This window comes from Poeciliopsis prolifica, unplaced genomic scaffold (assembly GCF_027474105.1).
Source record: "Poeciliopsis prolifica strain line A6 unplaced genomic scaffold, Auburn_PproV2 SCAFFOLD082, whole genome shotgun sequence".
NCBI classification, from domain to species: Eukaryota; Metazoa; Chordata; class Actinopteri; order Cyprinodontiformes; family Poeciliidae; genus Poeciliopsis; species Poeciliopsis prolifica.
Window position 1 is genome coordinate 878,355 of NW_026562457.1, and position 11,646 is coordinate 890,000.

The following is an 11,646-nucleotide window of genomic DNA, read 5'->3' on the forward strand; positions in this document are numbered from 1 at the left end:
CCTACATTTTAGTGAGAAAAAAATCACTTAAATCATATTTTATCACATATTTATAGATGAGAGTTCCAAACTAAATATTATGTCATAATAGTAAATCAAGGCCAAAAAGCTGCCAGGTTACAGTCAGTTTGAGTCTATCAGATGAAACTGGTTTCCATCAGGACCTTCATCCCAGATCTCACTCTGTCCAAAACTCCCTGATTTTACTGAGCAGAACCTCCTGCTACATTTATACAGATGAATAACAACAACAACATGTTTGTCTCTAAAGCTGCTTCCTGTGGCGCATCAACTCCTCCTAAAGCTCATCGTTCTTCTTCTCTCCGCGTTTCAGGAAGATGTTTCCATCTTTCTGCTTCCTCCAGCTCAGCCTGACGTCTCCACTCACCCCCTGCTGCTTCAGCTTCTGCTTCATCTGAAACAAAAACAAACCCGGTTTTCACACCGCCACCATCTGGTCGTTTCAGGTACTGCGCCACTGTCCACCCAGGAGTCCATTTATCGGTAAATAAAGACAAAAAACTGATCTGAGCTGCAAAGAAAACAATGAACTAAGCACAGGAAGTGAACCATGACACAGGATCTACCAAAATAAAACAGGAGGTCAAGATAAAAGACATGATTTGCCTTCGTCAGCAGGTTTTCCAGCAGGTCCGGGTCGTTCAGGTCCACAGAGGAACTTCTCACCACCTTCAGCTTCACTTGCTTCAAAGATGGGTCTATGAAAAAAAGGATTACATTTATTTTGACTATATGAAAGCATTTATTGTGGCTTGGAAAAGTTTATCGTGTCTGAAGAAAAAAGCCTCTGTCTGAAAACAAGATGGCTGCAGGTTATAAATCTGGATCAGAGCAAAGACTAAACGGCACAAACACTAGCATGATGCACTGCAGAAGAGGGCTGCTCTTCTCACAAAACCAAAACTAAAGTACCAAACCTAAACAGAACCAAAACAGACCCAACCAAACGAAACAGAACCGTTTTGTACCTGCAGAGCAAACTGATGATTTCTTTTCTGCGCAGTGAAAGTTTTGCCATTTTCCAGAATTTTTCATTTTCGCCGCGGCGCAGTTCTGCCGGGTCTCATTGGGTTCTCCAGACATCCAGAAGCTAAAAGCCAAGCCGGTTCCATCTGACCATTTCCAGGACTCTCTGGACAGGCCGATCCAGACCCGTTGTCCGGTCGGCACCAGGACCTGCAGCTGCCGGTTCTCTGCCAGGTTCCTGACGCTGCCAGGTCGGTGTGGCGCCCCCTGCAGTACCTCTGAGCCTCCATCCAGGTCATGTTGACGATGACCTGAACAAACGTCACGTTTGTCCCTAAAACACAAATTAAACCTTCAATTGTCACAAAAATGAGCATCAACATTTACCAAAATTATAAAATTTAACAAACATCGAAAACTGCAACATCCAATCATTTTGGAGAAAATAAAATGCTGACCTTTGACGTCCAAGCAGATGAAACTTCGAGTTCGATAACAAAATTCGTCATTCCAGCGTCCGTCTCCACGCATCTTCTCTCTGCCATAGTTATTGTTTGGTTCTCCGGACGCCCAGTTCCTGAACTTCTCCTCGGCTGGTCGGTAGAAGTCAGAGTCGGACACGGACCAGCGCCAGCTGTTCACGTCGTCGTACAAACCGATCCAGGGAGTCTGGAGAGGAGAGAGCACTTCCTGAACTCAGGCCTGAAAACACGACTCACACCTCAACGCCTCACTCTTATGATTCAGTCTTACAAGGAACTGGTTCACTGTTCAGTTCACTAAAGTCACAACTGAATTCATTCATGGAAAGTTGAATGTTCTGGAGACCAGTTTGGTGGATCCATGGCCACCGCTCTACCACAGAGATCAGGAACTTACAGAATGCTCTCCCAGTTCTCCCAGTTCTCCCAGTTCCCTCCAGTCCAGCAGCTCCGTCAGCGCCTTCACGTCCGCCGCGCTCTGGATCGATGCCAGGTCTGAAAACTTTTCTCTGCAGAAACTCTGAGCTGCAGCCCAATCCTTCAGCTCAGAAACAAAATAATATTTCCATCCAGGAACAGAACTGAAGACTAAACATGAAGATTATTATTAATATTATTGTTATTAGCTTCAATTTAACAGTTTAATGGCTGCAGATGAAACTGATGAGCTGTTAGCATCAGAAAACATCAATAACAGTTCAAAGCCAGCCTGCGGCGCCGCTAAACGTTTCTAAAACAACGTTATGATCAGAAATATGATCACAGAAATGAACTGCAGCAGCGACGATGAGGAGCAGAACGGCTTCCATCTTCCTCCTTCAGTCTGACGCACATCAACAGCCAACAGGCCCGATACGGTCCTGACCTTCATGCAAAGCTGCCATTTCATTTGAATATATGGGAAACATTAACTACAGCCGCTGCAGAGGTGGCGGTTCGATTCCCGGCTGCTTTGCTACCAAACTATTCATCAACGGCGCCAAGAACAAAACCTGAAGAAACTTCAGATTTCACTTCACAGCAGATTTAAACTTTCATCTGGTCAGAAAGTTAAAGCTCCTTCAGCTGGGGAGGCACCGCCTAGCCAGAGGAAGTGACATCACGTCTGTGGAGCGACTTCACTGTTTGCTCTTTTCAAACTGCAGATCTTTTAAATTCAGAGTTTCTCCTGATTTTGCAGCCGTTACATCTGCATGATGGCAGCTTTGTGAAAATATGAAACAAATTTTGGTTTTCATGGTTTCTGCAGTTTGATAAGAACATGGAGGACAAACAGAACTTTCCTGTTTGGGTTTTATTGGCGTTCTGATCATTTTGTGCTGATGTTAACGAGCCGGGCCACATTCTGATCATGGTCTTCGTTATGTTGTGTCTTGTTTTGCAGTTTGTTGGGTTTTTTGCTGATTTTCAGGGTTTTTTCAGCTCCTGTTTTAGCGCAGCGGCTGTTCCCCATGTAATCTGATTACTCTGATGCTTCGTTGGGTTTTTCACAGAAAAGCTTCTCAGTTTGTCGTTTCCTGATCATGTAAAATATTTAATACTTAAATCCAAACCTTCCTGGATCTTTAACTCTAATAAAGACGCACTAACATAAAGATGAACTGTCACCGCTCCTCTGGTCTGCTGCTTTCTCTGAACTGCACATATTTTATCTTTACATCGATTTGTTACTATAAAAAGAAGCACAAATAAAAATCAAGCTGTTCATTTCTCACTGAGTCATTTTCCTCTGAAATTTGCATGATCTGAAGAGACTTTAATGGGAAAAACTTTGAATATCAGTGATGCAAATTCTTTCATGTTCAGATATTCAAAACAAGTTTTTTGAGAATCATAAACATTAATCAGTAAAAACATCTATTTTGTTTTAGTTTATCCAAAATGTCTCCAATCCCTTCAGCTTTCTGACGCTTTATTTTAGTTTTTCAAACCTGGAGTTGGAACAGAAACTTGTCTGAATTAGTTTGTTTTTACAATTAATGGCTGCAGAGGATTCAGCAGTAAAATAATGGCATCAATTTCCTCTGTATGACAGCCCAAATGTTGCCACGGCAACATTACTTTGCATAAGTTTGTTTACATTTCAAACTAATTTTATCTGGTTAAAATAAAATCAGCTGCAGACGAACAGAAGGAACAGAAGATGGAGAGACTAATCTGGATCCTGGCTGCCTTTGGTGAGAGAAGATTATTACATTTAATATTTTACTGATGATTATTACATTTAATATTTTACTGATGATTATTACATTTAATATTTTACTGATGATTATTACATTTAATATTTTACTGATGATTATTACATTTAATATTTTACTGATGATTATTACATTTAATATTTTACTGATGATTATTACATTTAATATTTTACTGATGATTATTACATTTAATATTTTACTGATGATTATTACATTTAATATTTTACTGATGATTATTACATTTAATATTTTACTGATGATTATTACATTTAATATTTTACTGATGATTATTACATTTAATATTTTACTGATGATTATTACATTTAATATTTTACTGATGATTATTACTTTTACTGCCAAAGTTTTAATTTACAGATTTTATTTTGTATTATTTATAGTTTTTTGTTAAGACTCTTATTTTGAAGGTTTAAGGTAGGAAGTAGATGTAGAAGCGTCTGGTTACCAGGTTACCAGAGACGCTTGCGATATAACAGCATCGCGTTGGCAAGCAGATGAAGAAACATGATTTAAGTGTAAGAATTTACTGAATGACCTCATTTCTACCTCAAAAGAAAGGGTTAGCCAGCGAGGTATGTTTATATGTTTTACGTTATTTTTATATCGATATTGTATTCTTGACACCATCTCACTAAGTTTACGTTGTGTTTTAGTTCGACGGTGGTGTTGGTGTCAGGGAAACTGAAGCTGTAATAAGAACGTCTTTAAAGAGTTTCATTAAAGCTGACTTCACACCAGCAGTGCGACGAACTCTTAATTGCCATAAAAGAAGAAGAGGTGGAAGTGATAGTCGAACTCGGAGCTGCACGATTTTCCCATCGTCGCATCGATGACCGGTCAGTTGCAAATGTTAACGGGCACGAAGATTGGACAGTTGACAATATTAACGGGCATCAAGATCGGTCAGTTGCAAATGTTAACGGACACACGTTCAACGGTTGCTTCTTCATAAAGACGTCCAGAAGCCAGACATTTAAGTTCATGTTTGGAAAGTGACACAAGGAAGGAGTAACAACAAAACCGTGTGAAGCCTGACAACAAGAGCGCAACAAAGTAATGAGAAGGGAAGTAATGCAACGAAGCTCAGAGTTAATTTAAGTTAAATTAAAAGGAAATTTTGACCAATTAAGAAGTCCATAAGATTTCAAGTAAAGTAAAATGTTGGAAACAAATGAAACAGAAATAGAAGTTGCCAGTGCAGAACAAGCTGCTGAAGCAGAGCAAGTAGATGGAACCTCTTTAGAGCAACCTGGGCAAGAAGAGCTATGTAGAAGTGAAAGATCTCGCATGTTAACGGAAAAAGGAAAAGAATTTCATAAAGAAAAACTAAAGGGGCTGCAGCGTCACTTTGAAAGTACCTATGACAGATGGAAAGCATTAATTAAAGTTGCTAAAAAATCTGTTATCAGAGGAGATCCATTTGACATTCTTGAAGGTCACATGGACATTGTGCAAAGAGAACTAGCCGCTCTTAATGATATTTATGATCAATACAGAGCAATAGATGGACCACCTCATGATATGCGTTCCAAATTAGACAAATGTACATCAGTGACTAAGTTAGTTTTGCAAAACATCCAGTGCCATGTTGAGGGAACAAATAAGGAGGAGATTGTTTGGCCTGATGCCAGTTCTATATTTACATCTTCTAGCTCAAGTAGTGTCTCAGTTCATAGTCATTTTAAACCCAGTTCAGTTATCTCTAATGGCTCCTCCGCCAAAAGACAAGAAGCTGTAGCAGAGTATGAAGCCACAAAGGCTGTGCTTAAGATAATGGCTGAACAAGAGAAATTTAGAGAAAAAATCCAAACCATAGAAGAAGAAGACAAACTCAGAACTGCAGAACAAGAAGTTGCTGCGATGTCACAACGCCATCAAGAGGAAAGAGAGGAAACAGAACGCAAGTTAAAAAGAGAAAAGGAGAAGGCGGCTGTGATAAAGAGACAACAAGAAGAAAGTGCTGCAAGGAAAAGATCAGTTGAGGACTTAAAAAGAGAACTTGAAAGACTGGAAAATCTGAAAGGACTCAATGCAGCAAAGGCAAAATTACAAGTTTATGAAGAAGACTACTTTTTAGTAAAGCAAGAAAGAATCACTCCGAATACTGCAAACATACAGGTAACTGAGATGAAGAACACTGCCAATCAACCACCACAGTTAAATGTCGTTCACGAGAGCACAGGTGAGCTTGTAAAAGTTTTGGCAGAAGCTATGTCAGCTAACAGGCTACCAATTCCAGAGCCTTCAATATTTAGTGGGGATCCACTTAAGTTTAAACATTGGAAGGCATCTTTTCAGACTCTAATAGAGAGAAAGAATATTCCCATTGCAGAAAAGATATTTTTCTTACAGAAGTATGTAGATGGGAGTGTTAAAGAAGCCTTAGAAGGCTATTTTCTGATTGGCTCTGAAGATTCTTATAAGGCAGCATGGAATATGCTCAATGATCGTTATGGAGAGCCTTTTGTTATTGCAAAAGCCTTTAGGGACAAGTTGCACACATGGCCAAAGCTCCAAGGTAAAAACAGTGCAGAGTTAAGAAAGTTTGTGGATTTCTTACAAAGCTGTCAATCTGCAATGATTACCAATGAGAACCTGAACATCCTCAATGATGCAATAGAGAATCAAAGACTTGCTGCTAAACTGCCAGACTGGTTAAGCAACAGATGGAACCGAAAGGCTACAGAGTATCAGTTAGAGCACAGACAGTTCCCACGTTTCAGTTACTTTGTAACATTCCTGTCAATGGAGGCAAGTATTGCATGTAATCCCATTACATCATATGAAGCTATAAGACAAAGTGACTTTGACAAACCAAAGACCAAGTCTCTACTTACACCCATTCATAAGAAGCAAAATACAGCGAACATCTTCACAACTAACTCCAGAGAAAGAAGCATGATCTCTTGTGTATTTTGTAAAAGAGCAGGACACAGCTTACACAAATGTCGTAAGTTCACTGAGAAACCAGTCACTGAGAGAGTCAAGTTCATTCAAGGTGAAAAACTATGTTTTGGCTGTTTAAACAGTGGTCACTTCTCCAAGAACTGCAGCAATCGGATGACATGCAACACATGCTCAAAACAACATCCCACATGTCTGCACGAAGAAAGACAAAGACACGAGACAAAGAAAGAACAACCTAAAGAACAAGAAGTAGCTGAAGGGAAGGAAACCCAGGAACAGGTAACACAATCACAAGAAACAACGAAAGTTAATGAAAGTACATCTAACAGAGTGACTCATGAAAGTAGAAACACACAGACATCTGCAATAGTACCTGTCTATGTATCCACACAAAATGAGCCACACAAAGAAATACTTACCTATGCTCTGCTGGACACACAGAGTGATTCGTCTTTTATTCTTAATGAAGTAGCAAACAACCTGGACACAGCTAAAACCCAGGTTAATCTCAAATTATCTACAATGTCATCCAAGAAAACAACTGTAGCATGTACAAAACTTGAAGCTCTGCAAATAAGAGGATTGTTTTCCAAAAAGAAACTCACTGTGCCAGCTGCTTACACACGTGATTTTATACCTGTCAATCGTAGCCATATTCCTACTCCAGACACTGCAAGGTCATGGCCACATTTGGAACATCTCACTGAACACATTGCTCCACTATTGGACTGTGAGATAGGACTCCTGTTAGGCTATAATTGCACACAAGCTTTAATGCCCAGAGAAGTCATATGTGGTGAAGAAAACCAGCCTTATGCCCAGAAAACAGATTTGGGTTGGAGCATCATAAGTTACTGTGATTCGTGTGATGCAGGCAGCGATGTAATTGGAGTAAGTCATCGCATCACTGTAAAGCAAGTAATACCAGAGACTGAGCCAACCACAAAGCTAAAGAATAAAGTTCATTACATCTGCAAGACACAGATGAAAGAAGTAACAGGTCCAGATGTAATCAAAGCACTTGAATTAGATTTTACAGAGAGAGCAGTGGAAGAAACAAGCATTTCACAAGAAGATGTCTGCTTCCTAAGAAAGCTGCAAGAAGGAATCAAACAAAAGCAAGATGGACATTATGAAATGCCTCTGCCTTTCAAAAGTGACAGACCAAATCTTCCCAACAACATGTCAAGTGCAATGCAACGTTTAAGCAGTCTCAAACGCAGATTCATAAGGGATCAAAGGTACTACTCAGATTATGCAAGGTTCATGGAGGACATTATTGCACGTGGTGATGCAGAGAAAATACCGGAGAAGGAAATATGTAATTCCCCTGCCTGGTATATTCCCCATCATGGGGTATACCACCCTCAAAAGCCTGGCAAGATCCGTGTTGTTTTTGACTGCTCTGCACAATATCAGGACACTTCGCTGAATGAACACCTGCTTACAGGGCCTGACCTCACAAACACTTTGGTGGGAGTACTCTGTAGGTTCAGGAAAGGCTCAGTGGCTGTAATGTGCGATGTGGAGCGTATGTTTCATCAGTTCCATGTAACACCTCAAGACCAGGATTATTTACGCTTCTTATGGTGGGAGCATGGTGATTTAAGTGTTCCCCCCCGGTCTTTCGCATGAAGGTTCACCTGTTTGGTGCAGCTTCTTCACCTGGTTGTGCCAATTTTGGTTTAAAACATCTAGCCACACAAGGTGAGGGAAAGTTCTCTCCAGACACAGTAAAGTTCATTCAAAGAAACTTTTATGTAGATGATGGACTTGTAAGTGTTACATCAGAAGCAGAAGCAATAAAACTAGTCAAAGAAGCAAGAGAGCTGTGTAACACAGCTAAACTAAGATTACACAAGTTTGTATCAAACAGTGAAAATGTGTTAAAATCACTGCCCAGAGAGGAGTGTGCTGATAGTATTAAAGATTTGGATCTAGCACTTGGAGAGCCACTGATGGAAAGAGCACTTGGTGTTCAGTGGTGCATCTCTTCTGATGAGTTTCAATTTAGAATAAAAGTCAAAGAGCACCCAATGACAAGAAGAGGAATCCTGTGCACAGTAGCATCAGTGTATGATCCACTGGGATTTGTGGCACCCTTCATTCTAAAAGGAAAACAAATCCTACAACAGTTATGTCAAGAGAAAGTCGGATGGGACGAGCCTCTTTCAGATCAGCTCTACAGAGAGTGGGAATCCTGGCTCCTAGATCTTCAAAACTTGTCAAAGGTGAGAATCCAAAGATGTATGCTACCTGAAAACACAGATATCACACAGTGTGATTTACACAGTTTTTCAGATGCCAGTTTGACAGGCTATGGACAATGTAGCTATTTAAGAACAGTCACATCCAAAGGGGATGTTCATTGTGCACTAGTCATGGGAAAGGCACGTGTTGCCCCAACCAAAGTCACTACTGTCCCTAGACTTGAATTGACAGCTGCAGTAGTTGCAGCAAGAACAAGTGTAATGCTAAAAAGTGAACTGGAAATCAGCAATCTTCAAGAATATTTCTGGACAGATTCCAAAGTGGTGTTAGGATATGTGAACAATGATGCCAAAAGATTTCATGTGTTTGTGGCAAATAGGATTCAAAGGATAAGGTCACTCACAGATCCACATCAGTGGCATCATGTACCATCTGAAAATAATCCTGCAGACCATGCATCAAGAGGACTAAGTGTCCAACAGCTACTCAAATCTAACTGGTTTAAAGGACCAGAGTTTTTGTGGCAAAGTGAGTTACCCATCGAAACTGACAAGGTTGTTGAAGTTTTTCCTAATGATCGAGAGCTAAAAACAGTACATGTGCTCAAAACAGAAGTACAAGAAAGGAGAACAATACTTGATCGTCTCAATAAATTTTCTGACTGGAGAAGAGCTGTTAAAGCTATTGCTCGTCTAAGGAAATTTGTGAGAGATTTTAAAGGAGACACACAAGCAAAAGGTGGAAACACATGTGTTGAGGACAGACGAGAAGCAGAACTATTCATAATAAAACTTGCACAAGAAAACACCTTCAGTAAGGAAATCAAGGACTTAACCCAAGGAAAAGACATCCAACTCAAGGATAAGACACACAGGCTGCATAGCTTAAACCCATTTGTTGATGAGCAAGGAGTACTCAGGGTGGGAGGACGTTTAACAAGAGCAAGTCTGCACCCATACATCAAACATCCTGCCATTATTCCCAAATCAAGTAATGTGTCATCTTTACTGATTAAACACTTCCATGAAAAGATGCAGCATCAAGGAAGAGGAATTACTGTCAACGAGCTGCGTTCCAATGGACTGTGGATCACAGGATGCAGCAGTGCAGTTGCTTCACACATCTACAAGTGCACAACCTGCAGAAAGTACAGGAGGCATACACAAGATCAACAGATGTCAGATCTACCAGAGGACAGAATGGAAACAACCCCCCCATTCTCTTACTGTGGTGTTGACTGTTTTGGACCTTTTTATGTAAAAGAAGGCAGAAAAGAACTAAAAAGATATGGTCTTTTGTTTACATGTATGTGTTCCAGGGCAATACATATTGAAATGTTAGATGACCTTACTACTGATGCTTTTATTAATGCATTGCGTTGTTTTATTTCTATTCGTGGACATATAAGACAAATCAGATGTGACCAAGGAACAAATTTTGTCGGTGCTAAGGGAGAGTTTTTGAATGCACTGAAGGACTGTGACAAAGAACAGTTGAAACAATATGGATGTGAGTTTGTTCTGAACACCCCATCCTCAAGTCACATGGGAGGTGTTTGGGAGAGGCAGATTAGGACTGTCAGAAGCGTTTTAACTGCTATTCTGGATAAAACTTATAAGAGACTCGATAGTTCTTCCCTCAGAACGTTTCTGTATGAGGTGATGGCTATTGTGAATAGCAGGCCGCTAACAGTAGAAAACCTAAGTGATCCAAGTTCAGAGCCTCTCACACCAAATCATATTCTCATGATGAAGTCCAGTGTTATTCTGCCTCCTCCTGGTGAATTTGTAAGCCAGGACTTGTACCTGAGAAAGAGGTGGCGCCAAGTTCAGTTTTTAGCTAATAAATTCTGGACAAGGTGGAAGAAAGAATACCTTCTTAATCTTCAACAGAGACAAATCTGGCAAAGAAACAAGAGAAATGCAAAGGTAAACGACATTGTTATTCTTCAAGAGGACAATTCTCCAAGGAACAAGTGGAAACTGGCAAGAGTAACAGAAGTATATACAAGCGCAGATGGAAGGATCAGGAAGGTGAAGCTGTTACTAAGTGACTCGACCTTGGATAAGGATGGAAAAAGGACTGTCAAGCCAGTGTATCTTGATAGACCAGTTCATAAAACTGTGTTGTTACTGGAAGCAGAGTAAATGTTAAAATGTAAATATATTCCTATTTAATGTTGTATGTTATTTGAAATCACCATAGGTTTGTGATTTGGTGGGAGTTTTACTGCCAAAGTTTTAATTTACAGATTTTATTTTGTATTATTTATAGTTTTTTGTTAAGACTCTTATTTTGAAGGTTTAAGGTAGGAAGTAGATGTAGAAGCGTCTGGTTACCAGGTTACCAGAGACGCTTGCGATATAACAGCATCGCGTTGGCAAGCAGATGAAGAAACATGATTTAAGTGTAAGAATTTACTGAATGACCTCATTTCTACCTCAAAAGAAAGGGTTAGCCAGCGAGGTATGTTTATATGTTTTACGTTATTTTTATATCGATATTGTATTCTTGACACCATCTCACTAAGTTTACGTTGTGTTTTAGTTCGACGGTGGTGTTGGTGTCAGGGAAACTGAAGCTGTAATAAGAACGTCTTTAAAGAGTTTCATTAAAGCTGACTTCACACCAGCAGTGCGACGAACTCTTAATTGCCATAAAAGAAGAAGAGGTGGAAGTGATAATTACATTTAATATTTTACTGATGATTATTACATTTAATATTTTACTGATGATTATTACATTTAATATTTTACTGATGATTATTACCAGGTCTTAATATTTGACTGTATTTTAACAGCTTATTCTGAATTGTCCCCTGCAGGCCTCAGTTCGACCTCCAG

At 39.8% G+C, this 11,646-nt stretch overlaps 2 protein-coding genes across 2 annotated transcripts in view; both read left to right on the forward strand.

Moving 5' to 3' along the window:
- Positions 1 to 3,585: 3,585 nt before the first annotated feature.
- Positions 3,586 to 11,646, forward strand: part of LOC129352949 (macrophage mannose receptor 1-like) — a 17,134-nt gene continuing 9,073 nt past the window's right edge. Inside the window, exons 1-2 of the mRNA XM_055022160.1 lie at positions 3,586 to 3,646; positions 11,628 to 11,646. The exon at positions 11,628 to 11,646 is cut by the window's right edge and continues 199 nt beyond it. Of these exons, the coding sequence (XP_054878135.1) occupies positions 3,613 to 3,646; positions 11,628 to 11,646 (53 nt within the window). The 5' untranslated portion in view covers positions 3,586 to 3,612. The remainder of the gene's footprint in view (positions 3,647 to 11,627) is intronic.
- On the forward strand, positions 8,223 to 11,480 carry LOC129353004 (uncharacterized). Its single transcript, XM_055022215.1, has 2 exons — positions 8,223 to 11,269; positions 11,351 to 11,480. The coding sequence occupies exon 1, from the start codon at positions 8,224 to 8,226 to the stop codon at positions 10,948 to 10,950; it is 2,727 nt and encodes a 908-aa protein (XP_054878190.1). The 5' UTR covers position 8,223; the 3' UTR covers positions 10,951 to 11,269; positions 11,351 to 11,480.